The sequence below is a fragment of the Protopterus annectens genome, chromosome 17.part0 (genome assembly GCF_019279795.1).
Source record: "Protopterus annectens isolate FY-2018-M chromosome 17.part0, PAN1.0, whole genome shotgun sequence".
Lineage (NCBI taxonomy): Eukaryota > Metazoa > Chordata > Ceratodontiformes > Protopteridae > Protopterus > Protopterus annectens.
In genome coordinates, this window is record NC_056751.1 from 158,084,481 (window position 1) to 158,106,090 (window position 21,610).

At 40.8% G+C, this 21,610-nt stretch overlaps 1 protein-coding gene across 1 annotated transcript in view; it reads left to right on the forward strand.

Moving 5' to 3' along the window:
* Positions 1-21,610, forward strand: part of CDO1 (cysteine dioxygenase type 1) — a 214,606-nt gene that overhangs the window by 90,192 nt on the left and 102,804 nt on the right. Inside the window, exon 2 of the mRNA XM_044059637.1 lies at positions 9,795-9,872. Within this exon, the coding sequence (XP_043915572.1) occupies positions 9,795-9,872 (78 nt within the window). The remainder of the gene's footprint in view (positions 1-9,794; positions 9,873-21,610) is intronic.

Consider the following 21,610-nt stretch of genomic DNA (forward strand, 5'->3'; position numbering starts at 1 on the left):
CAGTCGTCTGCGAACTTGGTCAGCCATAGTCCTCCTCTGCTTGCCTGTACTTCTAAGAAGTATATGCCGAACAGGAGGGGTCCTAGGACTCTGCCCTGGGGAATGCCACTTGTAACCGGTTTAGAGTCAGACCTAGCTCCCACAACTCTTACCATGTGGGTTCTGTCTGTGAGCCAGTTCGCAACCCATCTCGTGACGTATGGGTTTATGTTCAGGCTGGTGAGCTTGTTTATAATACCTGAGTGGGGAATGGTGTCAAAGGCCTTTGTAAGGTCTAGGTAGGCTGTGTGGACCACCTTTCCCTAGTCTATAGCCTTGGTAACTGTCTCAAAGAAGTCCATCAGCTTTTGGAGGTATGATCTGCCCTTAACAAAGCTGAACTGGGTAGGGTCCAGTGTTTGGAGGTTCCCAATGTCTCTGTTAATGAGATCCATGATGATGCGCTCCATAGCTTTGCAGACCAAGCTAGTCAGGCTTATAGGGCGATAGTTCCCGGAGTACGTTGTGGCTCCACCTTTGTGGAGCGGAGTAACCGTTGCTGTGCGCCACTCTATGGGAACGTAGCCTGTGGAGAGGCTGAGTTTAAACAGTGTGTTTAGGTGAAGGGTTAGTTCGTCTTTGAGCTCGTGTATGACGCAACCTGGGACACTGTCTGGTCCCATTGATGCTGTGTTTTTGGCTTTGGAGAAGGCCGTTTTAACCTGAGTGTCTGTGATTTCAGGGGCACTACATTCTTCTGGTATAGTTATGGGCCCTGTTGGGGGTGAGAGGGGTTGAAGTTTGCACTGTACCTGTCTGCCAGGATGTTGGCTATATCGGTCGGTTCAGTGTATTTTGTGCCATTCTGCACTAACTCCGAGCAGATCTGAGAATTGCCACTTAGATTCTTGACAAAGCTAAAGAATGCCTTGTGTTTATCTTTGGAGTCCATGGCAATTTTTCTTTCGAAGCTAGCCTTGGATGATTTTATGAGGGAACATAGTTTCTTGCTGATACTGATCAGGGATGTCTTTCCTTCTTGGGATTTTACTGCTTTCTGTACTAGTTTCTTCCTTCTATTGTGTAGCTTGTTTATGGCAGGGGTCCACCAGACTGGTTTCCTTTGCTTGGAGGAGTGAGTCTTGGTTTTGGTTGGGATATGCATTCTTGTGGTTACCTGTAGAGTACATTAGTAAAGGATTTTGCAGCTTGGACACATTATGTTTTAGTATGGAGGCTTTGAAACTTCCCACGTTGGTCTTAAGTAATGTGAAGTTTGCTTTTGAAAAGTTTTTCACGGTGGTTTCTTTGACCGGGGGTGGTGGCGGAATGTGGATATCCAGAGTGATTAGTTTATTGACAGATCTAATCACTGAGGGGTTGACCTCCGGTATGAAACACCGGTCGCCCATGTTGGTGATGACCAGGTCCAATATGTTGTCGCCTCTGGTGGGGGTATTGACCAGTTGATCTAGGGCATTTGAGTTTATAAATTCTAGGAAATGTTGGGCAAGGGAGTTTGTACTTGAGTAGTTCTCCCAGTTAATGTTTGGGTAATTGAAATCACCCAATATCAGGGTGTTTGGTAGGACCCTTGTTTCCCAGTGTTTTCAGGAATGCGGAGTGGGGGTCCTGGGACATGGTGGGTAATCTGTACCAAGCTATAATTTAAATAGCAGTTTTGCCCATTGTTAGTTGCACATGGATGATCTCTGAAGCATCGTGCTGTGCCACTAACGTGGAGGTGTGGGTATCCTTGATGAATATGGATACTCCCCCACCTTTTGTATTTCGGTCCGGGTTTTGTGGCCGAAATGTATGGAATGAGTTGTAGCCTGGTAGTGCTGGGATGCTCTCTGGAGCCTTAAACCAGGTTTCTGTTACTGCACACTGCACAATTTTCTCCATACTGAAGAGTGCCTCGAGTGCATGTATTTTGAGGTTTAGACTTCTGGCATTGAGTAGCATTACCCTCAGTTTTTTGTTACTTGTGCTATTTATGTCAGTGGGTTTGTCTTTTGAGCCTTGCCTAAAAAAGGCACTATGGAGATGGCAAGAGCCTTGGCCATTATTCAAAAACCTAAGGGTGACAGGTGCAAGCCATCTCTAGCGAAGCAGCGTGGCTTGTCGAGCATGTCATCCCAGGCTGACAGACACTGAATCCCCTTTGAATGACACCAGAAGCTTAGCCAGTTGTTGAAATTGATCATTTTTTCTCTGTACCGTGGTATCATTCTTGATGAGGGCAGGATGCTACTCAAGGTCTCCACCTTACTTTATGCCTCTCCAGTATATACCAACCTAAGGCAATGTGATCTAAACAAGCTAGAGACCTGCTACAACAAAATCGCAAAATTCGCCACAGGGGCATCCTACCGTAGTCACCACTGTCTCTCACTTGCTCAACTGGGCTGGCTTGAACTCCCTCACCTCCTTCAGTGGTATCAACTCTCACTCACCCACAAACTAGTAAACCATCCACTAAATGTCCCATCCCTCCAGAATCTACTCCAACTCTGTCGCACCTCCAGACCACTAAGATCCAGCAACAAAAATCACTTTCAGATCACTAAAGCCAATAACTCTGCTGGTGAAGCACTATTCTCTTGCGCCATAGCCAAATTATGGAACTCACTCCCACCCACAATTACCTCCGTACCATCATGCACCAACTTCAAAACTTTATTAAAAGCGCACCTAAAAACATGCTGGCTATGCCCTTGCAACTCCCACTCTAATATCATCCACCCCATCCAACTACTACCTTTCTTTCACCTCCACTAATTACCTTGATGATAGCAAGCTCAGATGCTCATAAGTCTAGTACTTATTATACAGCAGGAACTTCTCATTGTTACATTTGTTAATGCCTGTTATGTACTTCACAGATAAAGATTCTAGTTGTCTACTGATGTACTATGTTCTTCATCTGTAAATATGTTGTAAGTAATTTCTATGTTAAATTGTTAATCACTATGTAATCCAATGTAACTACTGTCTGTTTATTTTACTGTGGAGCTTTCCTCCCCGGGCCTCCGCTGAAAATGGACCCACGTCCAGTCAGACACTCCCGGTCAACAAATTTAAATAAATAATAATAAATAAATAAAGGTCAGGGTCATACCAGCCTGGGCTACATGATCAGAGAGCTCCTCCATGTCTCTTTTCATGTAGTCCAGGGAGGTACTGCTCCGGTCATTCACACCAACATGGACAATGACAGAGTCATATTTGTACTTGTTCTGGAATGACCTGAGTGCTTGTGTTATGTGGCGGAGCCTGGCACCCGACAGGCAGCTAACAGTAACCTTCTCCTTGTTCAGCCTAGTGAGTGGGACGTCAGTGTGCTTGACTATAGAGTCACCTATTACTAGTGTGTTGGGTATGTTATTTTGCCTTAAGGGCTGTGATTGCATGGCACACTGGTTTTGTGAAGCATGTGTTTCATGGTTTGTGTTGGAGGGTGGAGGTTGCTTGGATGTCTGCTTTGGAGGTCTCTGTTGCTTTTGCAGATTTTTATTTAGAACCTCTGAGTATCTTTTCATGTATTTATGTGTGCGTTTTGCCGGTGCTGGTTTCATAGGTCTATGTGAGACTAGTGGTGTGATGCAAGTAACTCCCTTCTCCTCTTGACTGCCTGGTCCAGTCTTGGGTTGAGAGAGCTTAGCCTCCAGTTTGGCTGTATAACTGCATCTCTCGCATGTATTAGTGTTTGGTGGAAGGAGGAAAGAGTTGTCTGTGTACATGTGGCAATTGTAACATTGCCTCAAAATGCCCAGATTCACCAGTTGGACCGGAAAGTTCACCTGAAACTGCCCTTTGGACATGCCTGAATAAGTACAGTGAACTGTTTTACTGATTGGCTAGTAAGGTCGAATAGAGAGCCTTATCCTTCTCTACAGTATAGGGGGGTCTAGTGCTAAGGTTTATTAGTGCTTGCTGTGAGTTTTGAGCAAGTGCCGGGCTTACAAGTGAATGGTTTGAGTGCTTAAGTTGAAAGATTGTCTAGTTCCAAGGGAAAAATTGAAGCGTAGACTTTGTGGATGGAAATAGTTATCCCCTAGCTAACTGGCGCTACCCGGCACGCAGAACCGCACAAATGTGGGTTTTATAGCAGGGAAATGAAAGAGATAGAAATTAGCCCAAAATGGCCAATAAACTACTAATTTCTGGGCTGAAACCACTCCTCCAGGGACAGATAGGCTGCTCAATTTCCCTCTCTCACAGTGAACAGATAAACTTCCTTCTATCCAAGTAAAGTATGGGCAAACACAGAAACTTGTAACAGCCCTGAATTCAGCACTAACTTGAAAACTGGACTATACTAGCTTAGAAAGGCGGGAAAACAAGTATTTTTTTTGTGAGGTTTTTTTTTTTTTTTTTTTTCAGAAAAAGTAGATACAATGATAAAAACACTTTAAATGCACAGAAATGGCTATCACACTTGAGTGTGTAGCCTACAACAGTTAAACAGGTAATTTAAACAGAAAAACAACTTTGTTAAAGTGCAGGCAGTAAAATAAGTACAATATGTAGCTGAAACCACAGAATCTCTAGAAAATCTGTGTTTTAGGTGGAATTAACTAAAGGCAGCAAGAAAATGCAGAAAAATGATACTTAATCACTCCATAGTCTCTCTTTTGTCTCTCTGCTGCTGTAGAACTCTGCAGGGCACCAGGCAGGAGCTTGCTGAGCTGTACACTAGCACAAAAACCTCTCAAATGTGGGTTTTATAGCAAGAAAATGAAAGAGATAGAAATTAGCCCAAAATGGCCAATAAACTACTAATTTCTGGGCTGAAACCATTCCTCCAGGGACAGATAGGCTGCTCAAAGCTTCCTCTCCCACAGTGATAGAGTGCTCAAAGCTCACTCTCTCACAGTGAACAGAGAAACTTCCTTCTATCCAAGTAAGGTATGGGCAAACACAGAAACTTGTAACACAGCCCTGAATTCAGCACTAACCTGAAAACTGGATTATGCTAGCTTAAAAAGGCAGGAAAACAAGTTTATTTATTTATTTATTTTTTTCAGAAAATAAAGCAGATACAATCAAAAAACACTTTAAATGCACAGAAATGGCTATCACACTTGATTGTGTAGCCTACAACAGTTAAACAGGAAATTTCAACACAAAAACGACCTTGTTAAAGCCCCGAATTCAACACTAGCCTAAAAACTGGGCTATATAAGATTAGAAAGGCTGGAAAACAAGTATTTTTTTTGTTTTTCTCATAAACTAAAGCAGATGAATCAAAAAATCACTTTAAATGCACAGAAGTGGCTATCACAGAAAAATGAAACTTAATCACTACAAAGTCTCTCTTTTGTCTCTCTGCTGTTCAACATGACATTGTTCGAATGTGCAGATGTCCAAACCAAATGAAAAATGTACACCGAACAGTGTAAAGTCATGCCTGAATGCACTTATGTGACTTTGTGGACCCCTTCAAGTCTTCCTTCGTTAATGCTCCTGTTGATGAGTCTTCTTTATTTGGCCCTAAAGTTAAGGACACTTTAGCCAGGTGTGAGAAAGATGGAAAGACACTATCTGCTGTGGGCATACATTTTCAGCCCCTCAATGATCCTACTCCGGGAATCAGAGGGACAGAAAATGTGGTTCAAGAAATTTCAAGGACCTTTCCGTGACATATGTGGTGAACCCCCAGGACAGACGGGGGAACTCATCTGGGAGACATCTCTAGCATGGCATGGGGGGGGGGGGGCACATAACCAGGGTTCCAGAGATTCCTTCTCTGGTCATCCCTATCAGTGCTCCTGAAGAGTGGTCCAATTGCTGTCCTCTGCAAACAGTTGGAGGAATGTTTTTCCCTTCACCACTTGGTCTGGCAATCAATGACTTCAGACTCCTGGGTGCAGAGGATTATGACCAGAGGATACCATATTCCATTTGACCTTTATCCCAAGCCTCTAATGTGAATCCCTGACATCTCACCCAGTCAGGGAGATGCAGCAGTACTACACGTTTAAAGCTGCTAGAAAAAAGAGTCATCCAGGTAGTCCCACCAGACCAAGTAGCATCCGGTTTTTACTCTAGATTCTTTTAAGTGCCAAAAAAGACAGGGGACTGGAGACCAATTTTGGATCTGTCTTCTAAACAAGTTTGTCAGACAAGAAAAATTCCAGATGGTCACAGTTCAGTCCATTCTCCCATTCCTGGAGAAGGATGACTGGATGTGCTCTATAGATCTTCAGGATGCGTATTACCACATAAAAATGGACAAACGGTCCAGAAAATACCTCCTCTTCTGGCTGGGAGCCAATCACATTACCAATTTTGAGTACTGCCCTTTGGTCTCTCCATAGCCCCTAGAGTGTTCACCAAATGCATGGCAGTAGTAGTAGCTCACCTCAGACTACAAGGATTCCGTGTGTTTACATATCGAGACGATTGGCTCCTCACCACTGCAACCAGGAGTTTACTGCTTCAAGCCATGCCATACACTCAAGGCCTGGTAGAAAGACTGGGAATCTCTATAAACGTAGGAAAATCAAACCTGGTACCGACTCTAACCTTAGATTTCACTGGGGCAATGTTCAACACAATCTCTTGTGCTTATTGCCCTGCCTCTTCACAGGCTGCTAAAACTGAGAGCTCAACTTCAAATAATACTTTTTCAAGACCTAGTCCCAGCCAGACAGGTTCTACAATTGCTGGGCTCCATGGCGGGTGCAATTCCACTGGTCCCTCTTGCAAGGTTCCATATAAGGCTACTGCAGTGTCTCCTATCTTCTCAATGGTCTCATATAACACATCCAATCTCTCACCCAATTCGCATAACAAGTCGATGCAAGCAGGATTTGAGTTGGTGGATGAAGCCAGAGGAGGAGTTATGGAGTCGACCTTTTTCACCCCCTCAACCTAAAGCCACAGTGACCATGGACGCTTTCCTGATTTGGGGGGTGAGGGCATTTTCAAAGAAGGATCGTCCAAGGCACTTGGTTCCCCATAGAGGCCAAATTGCATATCACTGCCCCAGAACTGAGAGTGGTACTCTTAGTGCTGCAAGCATTCCAAACTACCCTTCAGTCCAGGACAATTGACATCCAGTCAGACAATATGTCAGTAGTCTGGTACATCAACAAGCAAGTTGGAACCAGATCATATCCCTTATGCTGGGAAGCCCTAAGAGTGTGGCAATGGGTGATAGCTTTCAACTGCTTTCTATTAGCAATGTACATTCCCGGGAATTCCAATCTGATTTTAGACAAACTGAGTAGGAACATTCTAATGCCTCATGAGTGGTCTCTCAACCCTGTAGAAGTGACTCAAAATTTTCGTTGTTGGGGCCAGCCTTGCTGTGACCTATTTGCCTCCCCCTTCAACCACAAATGCAGCAGCTTTTTCACCCTATTTCCCCCACAGGGGGCATCACAGAGAGATGCTGTGATTCACGATTGTCCCCAGGGTCTAATGTATGCCTTTCTACCCATTCCACTCATACAGCAGCTCCTGAAGAAAGTGCAATGGCTGAGAAGCAAAGTCATCCTCATTGCTCCTTGCTGGCCCTGCCAAGTTTGGTTCCCCTTCCTTTGGCCTCATTTGGTTCACCGCCTGTGGACCTTGGACCCATTCCCGGGACTCCTATCTCACCCACAGGGGCTGGTTCATCCTAACCTTCACAGCCTCAAGCTGACAGCTTGGTAGCTCCACTTCCGTTGATTGCCAGCCAAATACACTTATCTTCCCCAGTCCGAAAGATTCTTCTGGCTTCCCATAAACCCTCCACCAGAAAAATTTATCACAGCAAATGGGTCAGATTTACAATTTGGGCTAAGGAACAAGGACTAGACCCCTTTTCAATGCCAGTCCATAAAGGTTTAGAATACCTTTTGACCCTACTTCATGCTGGAGCCTCAGTCTCTACTGTTGCAGTCTAACTGGTGGCTATCGCCAATTTCCATAATGGTTTCAATGATTCCTCATTAATGTTTCATTGTCTTTGCAAAACCTTCATGAATGGAATAATACACCTCAAACCACCTATTAGACCCCCAACTGAACCATGGAATGTGACTTTAGTCCTACAAGGTTTGACCTGCTCACCCTTTGAACCTTTTGCCTCGTGTGACATAAAGTTGTTATCCTGGCAAACCTTATTCCTAGTTGTCATCACCTCAGCCAGGAGGGTGTCAGAACTGCAGGTCTTGTGTGTCAACCGACCTTACTTGATTTCCCACAAAGAAAGTGTATCACTTCATACTAACCCTTCCTTTTTGCCCAAAGTTATCTTAAATTCAAGTCTCAGCCAGTCCATTGATTTATCAGTCTTTTTTACTGAATTTTCAAACAGAGGTGAGTACCAGTTACACATGTTGGATGTACAAAGACAGCTTTATTTTTACTTGGACAGAAGTAAACCCTTCAGAAAGTCAGACAAACTGTTCATAGCCTTTTGAGGTCCCAGATTGGGGTAACCTGTCTCCAAAGTCACCTTGTCAAAATGGTTAAGAGATTAAATTACCTTTGTCTATCAACAGAACAAATTATCTTTGCCTTCTAGAATCAAGGCTGATTCCACCAGATCAATGGCCACTTCAGTGGCATTTCATTCCAGAGCCTCTATGGATGACATTTGTGCAGCGGCCAGTTGGGCAAACCCCCATACCTTTATCACTCATTACAAATTGGATATGGCCTCCAGGGGCAGAGCATCTTTTGTCTCAGTGGTGCTCAGGAATATCCTTCCATAGGGCCACCTAGGATGCAAGTAGCTGGGGACCCGGTCCTATGAGTAAGAAACAAATGAAGATTTACATCACATAAAGAAGTTATGTCTTACCGTAACATTCCATCTGTGTTGTAGATCTTCATTCATTCCTTACGTCCCACCCTCCATCCCCTACCTAATGACTCCCGGTGGATCATTTGATCCTGTCTGCTTGGTAAGGTATTTGCTCAGATAGGGCCTCCATTGTCTCAACTATATCTATTATTTCCACTGTCTTATACTGGGCGGGCAAGTTCAATCTGAAGAGAAGGAGAAGAGGGGCACTATGGGTAGGACTTAGCTCAAGAGTTTTTGGCTGGTACGAGCTTGTGTATTGGCCGGGTCAGTTCCCAGGACAGAACCGAAGTCCTATGAGTAAGGAATGAATGAAGATCCACAACACAGATGGAATGTTATGGTAAGACATAACTTCTTTTTTAAAGAAAGGAATTTGCCACAGGTGTTGCCTTTTCCTTCCATTTTTGGCAGAGTAGCACATAATGCTGAGTGGAATTTCCTGTAAAGATGGCTGCTTTGTTAAAACTCTGGCAGGTCGAGCTAACAGAACAGTAACAGTGATATTACACCTTCCCCAAATGTTAGTCTTGCTTCTCACAGTCAGCTACCTGATGGGCTGACAACATGAGGGAGAATGAGCTAACAACAACAACATTTTTGGAAAGTGAGAGACTGTGCTATATCACTATACATGTACATGCCGGCAAACACCAAGAGTCTGCATAACTTGATGGAATACAGGTAGGGAAAGCTGAAGTCTGTTAAAGTGGCACATTGACAGATCAACACTCAACTAACATTAACAAAACAAGAAGATTGCTTCAAAAGCAGTAGTTTAGTTTCTGTTTGCTAATAAGAGATTTATCTGTTAGCAGAGTATGATGTGAACAGGGAACTTTGTAGTTTAATTATCCATTTTTGAGTTTTAGATAATAAGCCATGTATTCCATTCTAATGTGATCATTCTGTAAGTCTAACCTGGGGGCTTCATATAGGTCTATGGGCAGAAACGAGTAACGCATTACGTACTTTTGCTTTTTATTCTGACAGTATTTTCTTTCTGCAGATATACACGGAATCTCGTAGATGAAGGGAATGGAAAATTTAATCTAATAATTCTCTGCTGGGGTGAAGGCCATGGCAGGTAAAGTTGCCATTTTGACTTTCTTCTTTTATGTAATTGGTTTCCACTGGAGAACCTCACAACTTGGAAAATGATTACAACAGACATTCAAACACCATTATATTGCTGTAAATACTGAATGAGGGCATGGATGTGAGTGTTTTATGTGGTATTTGCTATTTTCTGTTTGGCTATTTCTTTAATGGAAGAATAAGAGAAAGCTAAAACAGTGTTTGTTGAGACTGAACAAATCACTCCCTTAATTTAGAAACCAGACGAAGTGAGAATGTGCATGCTTTGCATGTGGATCTTTCACACTTCAATTCAATGTTTGGAATGCTGCTAAAATCTGTTAAAAATGATGTCATGTAGAAGGAAGTCGTTTGATTAAAGAGAAAGATAAGGCTAAGAACTACTAAGGAATTTCTGTTTTTAGTCTTGAGTTGTGGTTTCCTCATTTTTTTCCCATTTGCTAACTGTGTAACTCTGCGCAAGTCTCTTAATCAGCCAGTGTGCTCCCAGTTTACCCCTGAAGAGAGGTATTTGTGCCCTAGTAAGCGCACACAAAAAATGATATCATGCAAAAACAAAAAAGTGACAGTGCACGTATTTTGAAAGTTGCTAAAGAGTGCATTTTACAGTGACCCATTGCTTTAGAACCATGCTGCAATTAGCAACTCTGCACCTTTTTACTTGCAGTTTCATAATCATTTGCAAGACATTCCATTCATCCCTTAGTACAAGTACTTCACTGTATTACATATCCTAAACCATTGCTGTATTGTGCTGCAGATTGCAATCTGCTGAGTGTATATGCAGATAGGTACAGGAAAGATGCATGGCAGACGTGTATATTCAAATTAACCGTGATATTCCCATTACTAAGTGTCAGGCTGAACACAGCTGAAATCACAGCGTCCCTGAAAACAGATTGTGTTTTATTCCTGTCCACCTGATTGCTTCAGTGCATTATGTAGTCTGTCTGTCATAATCCACCTAATAGCAGTCCTGTTTGCATTTTGCATCATGTTCTATCCAAAAAATATATATCCCCCGGCTGCCTTGTTATCCTTGGATGTTCTGTACAACAGAATAACATGTTTCCCACCACTTGTAACATTTTTGTGGTAAAATAAACAGATTAAATTTCTTATCTTGAAACCAGTAAATCAAGTATATATTGAAGTACAGCACCGGCATCCCTCTGCCCCATCACATCTGTCAGTAAAACAGATGCACTAAAATGTATTCTTTGCATCATTGTGTTACCCTTCATTATCTTACCAGTTAAAGTATATATTCCTTTTTTGGTAAAATAACATATTACTTGCCAGTCGTTATGGTCAGATGACTCTGTTCCTTTTATAAGCATCATGCTTATAAATTACCTAGATCACACAACATCTGACGAGGTTAGTGACTTCATGGAAATAGGCATGCATGCATTTAGTCCTTTTGGCTGGTGAGTGACTGTAGCAGGGTACAGAGAACTGCTCAGGTGTTTTACCAAGGATGTCTGTTTGGGTGAGGTTCTTTACGACAGTCCTGACCTTGTATACACTATTTCCTTGCTTAATAGGGCATTGGGAGGTTAGTTGTAAAAAAAAAAAAATATATATATATATATATATATATATATATATATATTTATATATATAGAGAGAGAAAGATATATATATATATATATATATATATATATATATATATATATATATATATATGTCTACTTCAGAAGACTGAAAAAAGAATAACCTGAACATTTAAAATACTGAACACAGGAGGCAAATCCCCCTGTACCTCTTATGTGGGGGGCTGCGCTCCCACACCCCCTGCTAACTATATATACCAACTCCAAGATCACACAACAGTGGAAAAGGAGCAAAGTCCATCATTCAGTATTTTGAATTTTCAGTCTTTTGGGATTCAGTCTTTTGGTTTTTCAGTCTTCTGAAGTAAACCCATACACATACACACACACGCAAACACACACACACACACACACACACACACACACACACACACACACACGCGTGTGTGTGTGTGTGTGTGTGTGTGTGTGTATATTCACTTCTGTGAATTAGTACGGCCTAGGTTAAATGAAATACAGAAACTACTTAATTTCATTGTCAAAGCTTCCACATCATATAATAAACTCAACTTGGTCTTAGAGGAAGAAAGCAATAAAAAGATATTTTTCAATTAAGTCTCAAAACTGAAACAGAAACATTGTGATGTACCATATTATCAGTAAGCGATTACAAGATAACTTAGAAAAAATTGTGCAGGCTTCACAATAGACTTAAATATGTCAGAGTACTGCAGCAACAAGGTGGTGACATCCCTTATACAGCTACAGATACTTCAGCCATTGCCATAAATAAAATTAAACTTATTTTCCATGAGACTACACGAAAAACCTAGTGGTTTTAGATTCAGAATTGAGGAGAACCTGATCAAATCCCTGTCAGTCATGTTTGGCATGTACCTGACCTGATGGAAGAGGAATACATTGGGTCTGTCCAGTAGTCTGCATAAAATATGGCAAAGGTTATAGTAGAGCTTATCCACACTATCACAGGGGACCTACTTCTGTTAGAAATGGTACACTGTGGGTCTGTTAAGAGGAAATGTTGCCTTTTGAATCTTGAGGCATTCTTTAAAGAGGTAACAACAAGATCTGATGAAAGGCTGGCAGTGTATACTGCTTACCTTAAACTTAGTAAGGCATTCAGCACTATATCCACTAATTATTACTTCCTCCCTGGTCAAATCAGACAACAAATCAATCACATTTACCATAAGAATAAATCCTCGTTATTCAGAAATTATGTATATTCAGAGGTTATGTGAAGGCTAATGTAATAAAACTGAATCTTATTCTTCTTTCAGCTTTTCCTGGTTAGGGGTCGCCACAGCGGATCATCTGTCCGCTCATGATTGGCAGTGAAGTTTTACAGTGTCGAGTTGCTAGTTCGGCACCCAACCTTCCACAGAAGGCACACACATGCACACACTCACACCTAGGGCCAATTTAGAGTGTCCAATCCACCTACTGCATGTCTTTGGGATGTGGGAGGAAACCGGAGCACCTGGAGGAAATCCACATGACCACAGGGAGGACGTGCAGACTTCGCACAGAAGGCACCCCAGCTGAGAATCAAACCAGAGAACCTCTTGCTGTGAGGCGGCAATGCTAACCACTGCACCATCATGGCCGCCCAAGCCCTTACATCTTGATGACTTCACTTCTTATGTGGAATCCTTCACTGCCAATTTATATGCTCCTATAGATAGCCTCATAGATGTATCTATCTTCCAGAAATAAATACAGTACCAAATTCAATAATAACCCACTGTGGTGGAACCCAAAAATAAATAGGCTCTATAATAAAAAGAAAAAGACGCATTATATGCAAAAGTAAGTCTAACTTTCAAGACGCCAAAAATTCTCTTTCCAAACTAAACAAGGAACTCCAGACCCTGATCAAATCAACCAAAGCCAAATATGAGTTAAAAATAGCTATCTAGACAAAGAATAACCACAAAACCTACATTAATTATGTTAAAAATCTTAGAAACAGTGCCTAGAATTGTGCAGAACTAATGGTAAATGACATCATGTACTGTAACTCAGAGAACATATCAAATCTACTTGCAGACAAATTTAGCTCAAACTTCACTCCCCAGTATACTTAGATCATATACTAGGTATAACCCCCCAATCTCCCAAAAACAAGTTATCAAAGTTCTTTCTAAGACCAAGAAAACTATGTCCGTGGGGCCATATAACATGCCAAGCTGCCTGCTAGTCAGCCTGAAACATGACTTGTCTGATTCTCTACAGAATCTATTCAATATCAGCCTCAAAACAGGCTTCGTGCTGGATGAATGGAGAACAGCAACAGTCATTCCCTTTCACAAAGGCGGGGCTTCAGTGGACCCAGGTAATTACAGACCCATAATCCTGACCCGTCTCATTTGATTGAAACACAAAACATTGAGCAAACTCATCTGCGATTACCATTAATTAGCACTAAAATCATTAAAAAAAATAATCGTAAATGTAAACCAATAGGTTTACAAATACCTGGAAATATCCTAACTCCAGGGTCACACAAACACAAAGGGAAAAGCTCAGGAATTATTTAATTGTTGATATGATGAACATTGACCATTGTATCATTCGACTGGTTGTACCACCACTGATAAACACCAGTATTTCAGCACACGAAAAATGAGTACAGCTATAACTCTTATAGCACTCGTATGCATGTATGTATATATATATATATATATATATATATATATATGTATATATATATATATATATATATATATATATATATATATATATATATATATATATATATATATATGTACACACACACACACACACACACACACACACACACACACACACACACAATGGCTGAATGTAGAAGGCCAACACAGAGCATAGAAAAAGAGTGCCATTCATTCATAGGTGCTTTGTCTAACATTCTGACTTTCAAATGTGTATATGTTTTATATACATACACACACATATATATATATATATATATATATATATATATATATATATATATATACACATGTTTGTGTGTGTGTGTGTAGTTGTAACACCTTTATTTTTGTGAAAAGATCTGTAAGATTAAAAAAATGAATAGGATTAGTACATTAAAAAATTTCAGGACTTGACTCAACCTGAGGAGGAATTAAAAGAAAAATATGGGAGCCGTAGGTTCTTTGATTAGGTTTGATATAAAATTACAATCCCATGAAGAATACTGATTTTGTTATTGTAAATGAGGTTACAAGTGAAGACAGTATGAAAGCCATACTTCTTTGTGTTTGTGAACCTGAAGTCTACACTTAAATAATGCATCCTGTCTCCTGAAAAACCCAATGAAAGATTTATGTTCAACTATAACCTTAGTATGAATTCATTTTAATCTTAAGCCTAGTAATATAGTTCATAGGTGCAGATTTGAGTTTCGTATTAGAAAACAAAGTAAATCAGTGAAAGACTCTGTGGCTGAACTGAGAAATCCAGCCCAGGACTATACTTACAGAGTCTTTTATAGCTGTGTATGTTGAGAAACAGAATTGGTTGTGGAATAAATAAGCGGCACATACAAGGAGATTATTAACAGAGGAAAAACAACCTACCATTCTGTAAGACTTAAATATTAATTTAAAAGTGGAAACATCACAGAGAAATAAAACCCACAATGCAGTGCAGCTCAGCAGAAGAACACAAGAACATAATATACAGGACAGAGTCCCAGGAGTAACGCTTGCAGAAGAGTTAATGTGTATTATAGCTGTCTTGCCAAACAGACCACAACTTTTTAATGCAAATTAACACAAGAAAAAAAGTCACACTTATTGTTGAACGAGGCACATAGCAAGAGCTGGTAAAAATAAGAAACAGAAATCTTGTCAAAATGCTTGTTTTGAAAAAGCTGAAAGGATGTTCACTGCATATTTTGTTCTTGCTCAGGTGGTAGGCCCAGGGAGTACAAGGCAAACTTTTCCTTTACCTAGTGTGCACAGCTTAAATCTGCATAAAAAGGTTAACATATTATGGTACAAAAGATGCTAAAAGACAAGCCTGTGGATTTTTGAGGTTGATACTGGGTACATTTTGATGATAATATATAAATGAAAGTTCCAGAAATAAGTTCCACTGTTTTGCAACCAAGTTTGTTGGTAATTTTGTATAGAACTTAAAGGAGTGGAAACTACTGATGTAAACATTTGTTTTCTGTGGAACAGAAGGAAATGTACTAATCATTAAATGTTTTGGCCCAGGTATGCTAAGATGAAGTTGAGAAACAAAATCCATTTAATCTGGAAGATATGTATTTTAAGCATTTATTAACTGAAGGACTTTAAAAGTACTAATTAAAAAAGCGTATTTAAGAGAAAAATGAATATTAATAGGAACTTGAGGTAGATTTCATATTCTAGCAGCTGCTAAGCCTAGATTTTTAAAGCACAGATCAGTTATTTTAATTATAATGCCGGTGCATTAAGGTGGTTAACTTTTCCACAAAAGCCTACAGAATTACTCATATCTGTTCAAGTGCTGATTTTACATGTTAACATACACTGTACCATTGCACACTGAACAAGGTAAACATTGGGGTACCAAATAATTTTGTCTTGAAGGGTTGCTTTAAAATGATTAAATGTTAATGTTATACTGTTCCAGAAGACTAGTATTGTCACAAAGTTGAGAGTGCATTGTGGTGTCCAGAGTTTTAAGCCTGTTTGCAAGGCCATTCTGTCATCATGAAGACATGTGTAGTGGCCTAGTGCAGATTAGAATGTGAAAAGGGAAGTACATATATATGATGAATGTCATACAAAGAGTAAATCACTACTGAATGCATATCTGCATATATAGAAATGACCTGCAAAGTGATCATCTAGACTGTGTATGGACTGTGCTGTTCCATTCACTGGAAAACATTTCTGGACTTTAATTATTTAAAATAGATGTACATGCTATAAATTCTGATAACTTGCATGCACACACTGAAAGACTGAGACACTGTTTTAGCTTATGTATTTTTTCAGAAATGATAGCATCTGATAATGGATATTTCATCAGCATAGGAAATTTACGGAATGTATAAGTAATGGATGTTATTGTGCAATTACTGCATTTTGACATGCTCGAATGTTTTTAATTTTCTTTGTTGGTTAAGATACACTAAGTACTGTGCACAGAAACAGACATCAGGGCCATGGCAGAGGCCACTGCTTGTCTTACTGAATACTTCTTCTAAAGAAATGAAAATGGGCATATGTCTGACGTTAAATACTATAGTTTGTTTTACAAAAGTAGTGTGGGAGTTCACTGTAAGAAAAACATCTTCCTCAGTCATACCCATTCCATTTTCTACCACTTACAGAACTGCATAAAAACAGAAAATGCACAAGGGTCCTTTTCATGACCATTTAGTTAAATTACAGGATTCCTTTGGGGCATTAATAATGAATGTGATTATGGCTACTTATTTTCCTTGCCCAGTATGTGGTCTGAGACCTAGGAATGAAGTGGTCTGGGTGGTCTGGATATAGTAGGAAGGACAAGTAAAACCCTCCATACTTCCAAAGCCTCTCCAAAAAATCAGGACAGCAGAATGGCAACCAGTCAGCTTTGAAATGCTTATGGCTAATTACTTTTGTTGACAGTTCTCAGCATTATATGACTACTCTTGTTCGATAAAAGAAAACTTTCTCAATTCATTTTGTTTTCTCCATGAAGAACAGAAACAGGGTATTAGCAGCTAAGGTTTTTACCAAGAATGTGACACCATGTTGAAATTAAAGGCTTGCAGAACGCAGTAGTAGAGTCATTAACACGAGCAGGTTTCTTCACAGTTCTGGTTTTGGTGCCTCATTTGCACAGGTGTCCTAGATGGAGTCTCTATCTCTGCAGTTAGTTTGCTATAGAGGGGGTGTTGGTATTCACTTCTTTGTTATCTCTAATAGCCTAGAGGGATTCCTCTGTACTTTAAGTGCTAGCTATAAAGTTTGAGAAATCATTTTATGCTCAACTCCTGAGAGACTTGCTTGGCTACAAACATCTGCATTACAAGCTAAAGCCAAGTGAAACTTGCAGTAGTGAATTGTAGTATTTTGTTAAGTACAAACTTGCAGGTTTAAAAGTACTGTATTTTCATTTTTTTCTGAGTCTAGTGTTCATACAGAGAGAAGATTAGAGAAGGCCAGCCCACTTAGGTTCTTCCTTCCTCTCTTGTTGCACTAAAGAAAAAAAAATTTGCACTTTACTCATTTGTTTTTGCTGCAGTTGTGTTTCCTCCTACTCTATTTTGCTTTTCTTAAAAGTACTCAATTTTATTTATTCTGCTGCAATTATTACTGCTTGGTTGTAGCCTGATTGAATTGTGACTGTTATTCTAAGTCTTTTGGTTTAAGCACTTGGACTTCATACAGGCTGTTTTACATTAAGAAGGTTTGTGGTCTGCACTGTTGTGGCAGGACAGGTAGCTTACATCCTTCTAAGCTGGGAATTGCTGATTGAAGGCCCAGTGTCTGCTATTCTAAAAGTGTATTAGTTCTGGCTTAAGCACTTGGGCTTCAGGCCAGTTATTCTACATTAAGAAGGTTTGTGGTCTGCACTCTTGTGGGAGGAGAGGCTGGATTCTGCCCTTCTGAGCTGGGAATTTCTGGTCACAGGCTTATTGTGACTGCTTATTTGAACTGTTTCTTTCTGAAATTGGTGCACCTTGTTGCTGTATTATAGACCAGATTCAGGCCTGCTGAATTTAGCTTTGTTTGTATAAATTGAGACACTGATCCAGGCCATCTTTTTTGGAGAAGGTTCCCCTGCACCCTAGTAAGCAGGGGTGTGCAGTTAGAAGTTGTTTGATTGAAGACTGCTGGAACAGGGCTCAGTTTTGAGCTTTTTTCTGGTTAATTGGGTAACTTGTTTAAATCAGTTTGTTTGTTTTCTATTGTTTTATATATATATATATATATATATATATATATATATATATATATATATATAATTTCACTTTATTCATCTGCTTTTACTGTATTTGTGTTTCCTCCTGCTTTATTACTGGGGGCATTGACTACAACTCTGATCTGTGATATATAACAATACTTATCCGTTTTCTATGCTTTTAAACTGTTTTTTTGAGTGTATCTGCTTTATTTTCTGAAAAAAAAAATATATACTTGTTTCCCGCCTTTCTAAGCTAGTGTAGTCCAGTTTTCAGGTTAGTGCTGAATTCAGGGCTGTGTTACAAATCTCAGTGTTTGCCCATACCTTACTTGGATAGAAGGAAGTTTCTCTGTTCACCTGTGAGAGAAGGGAGCTTTGAGCAGCCTATCTGTACCTGGAGGAGTGGTTTCAGCACAGAAATTAGTAGTTTATTGGCCATTTGGGCTAATTTCTATCTCTTTAATTTCCCTGTTATAAATACTATATTTGCCCGGTTTTGCATGCCGGGCAGCACCGGTTAGCTAGAGTAAAATTATTCCCGGCTCCACAAAGTCTCGTCTTCAATTTTACCCTTGGAATTAGACAAACTTTCAACTTAAGCATTCAAGCCTTTCATTTCTCAGCCCGGCACTTGCTCAAAACTTATAGCAAGCACTTATAAACCCTAGCAGTAGACCCTCCTGTACTGTACAGAAGAACAAGGCTCTCTATTCAACCTTACCAGCCATCCAGTAAAACAGTTCACTGTACCTATCCAGGCATGTCCAAAGGGCAGTTTCAGGTGCACTCTCCAGTCCAACTGGTGAATCTGGGCATTTTGAGGCAATGTTACAACTGCCTCATGTACACAGACATCCCCCTCCTCCAAACACTAATACATACGAGAGATGCAGTTATACAGCCTAACTAGAGGCTAAGCTCTCTCAACCCAAGACTGGATCAGTCAAGAGGAGAAGGGAAATACTTGCATCACACCACCAGTTTTACATAGACCCATTAAACCAGCACCAGCAAAAAACACACATAAATACACAAAAACATACTCGGAGGCTCTAAATAAAAATCTGCAAAACCAACAGAGACCTCCAAAGCAAACATCCAAGCAACCTCCAACCCCCCAACACAAACCATGAAATACATACTTCACAAAACCAGTGTGCCATGCAATCACAGCTCTTAAGGCAAAATAACATACCCAACATACTAGTAATAGGTGACTCTATAGTCAGGCACACTGATGTCCCACTCACTAGGCTGAATACGGAGAAGGTTACTGTTAGCTGCCTGTTGGGTGCCAGGATCCGCCACATAACACAAGCACTCAGGTCACTCCAGAACAAGTACAAATATGACTCTGTTATTGTCCATGTTGGTGTGAATGACCTGAGCCGTACCTCCCTGGACTACATGAAAAGAGACATGGAAGAGCTCTCTGATCATGTAGCCCAGGCCGGTATGACCCTGACCGTGAGCAGCATCCTGCCCTCACCAAGAATGATACCACGGTATAAAGAAATACTTGCCAAGGCTCTTGCCACCCCCATAGTGCCTTTTTTAGGCAAGGCTCAAAAGACAAACCCACCACCATAAGTAGCACAAGTAACAAAAAACTGAGGGTAATGCTATTCAATACCAGAAGTCTAAACCTCAAAATGCACGCACTCGAGGCACTCCTCAGTATGGGGAAAATCGATATATGTGCAGTAACAGAAACCTGATTTAAGGCTCCAGAGAGCACACCAGTACTACCAGGTTACAACTCACACCATACATTTCGGCCACAGAACCCAAACCGAAATACAAAAGGCAGGGGCGTATCCATATTCATCAAAGATACCCACACCTCCAGGTTAGTGGCACAGCACGATGCGTCAGAGATCATCCACGTGCAACTAACAATGGGCAAAACTGCAATTCAAATTGTAGCTTGCTATAGATCACCCACCATGTCCCAGGACCCCCATTCCACATTTCTGGAAACACTGGTAAACATAAAGGTCCTACCAAACACCCTAATATTGGGTGATTTCAATTACCCAAACATTAACTGGGAGAATTACTCAAGTACTAACCCCCTTGCCCAACTTTTCCTAGAAATCTATAAACTCAAATGCCTGGTTCAACTGGTCAACACTCCCACCAGAGGTGACAACATATTGGACCTGGTCATCACCAACATGGGCGACCGGTGTTCCACACCAGAGGTCAACCCCTTGCTGGTTAGATCTGACCATAAACAAATCACTTTGGATATCCATATTCCGCCCCCTCCCTCGGACAAAAAGGCCACTATGAAAAACTTTTCAAAAGCAAACTTCACGTTACTTAAGACCGAGGTGGAAAGTTTCAAAGCTGCCATGCTGAAGGATAACACTGTCCAAGCTACAAAATCCTTTACCAATGCATTCTACGGGCAGCTACAAGAATGCATGGATCGTGCCATCTCAAGCAAAACCAAGACTCACTCCTCCAAGAAAAGGAAACCAGTCTGGTGGACTCCTGCCATAAACAAGCTATACAATAGAAGGAGGAAACTAGTACAGAAAAGAGTAAAATCCCAAGAAGGGAAGACATCCCTGATCAGTATCAGCAAGAAACTATGATCCCTCATAAAATCATCCAAGGCGAGCTTTGAAAGAAAAATTGCCAAAGACTCCAAAGATAACCACAAGGCATTCTTTAGCTATGTCAAGAATCTAAGTGGCAATGCTCAGATCTTCTCGGAGTTAGTGCAGAATGGCACAAAATACACTGAACAGACCGATATCGCTAACATCCTGGTAGACAGGTTCAGTGCAAACTTCACCCCCATCTCACCCCCAAAAGGACCCCTAACCATACCAGAAGAATGTAGAGTCCCTGAAATCACAAACACTCAGGTTAAAACAGCCCTCTCCAAAGCCAAAAACTCAGCATCAATGGGGCCGGACAGTGTCCCAGGCTGCATCCTACATGAGCTCAAAGACGAACTAACCCCTCACCTAAACACACTGCTCAACCTCAACCTCTCCACATGCTACATACCCATAGAGTGGCGCACAGCAACGGTTGTCCCGCTCCACAAAGGTGGAGCCACAACAGACCCTGGGAATTATCGCCCTATAAGCCTGACTAGCTTGGTCTGCAAGGCTGTGGAGCACATCATCATAGAACTCATTAACAGAGACATTGGGAACCTCTAAACATGGGACCCTACCCAGTTTGGCTTTGTTAAGGGCAGATCATGCCTCCTAAACGTGGTGGACTTCTTTGAGACAGTTACCAAGGCTAT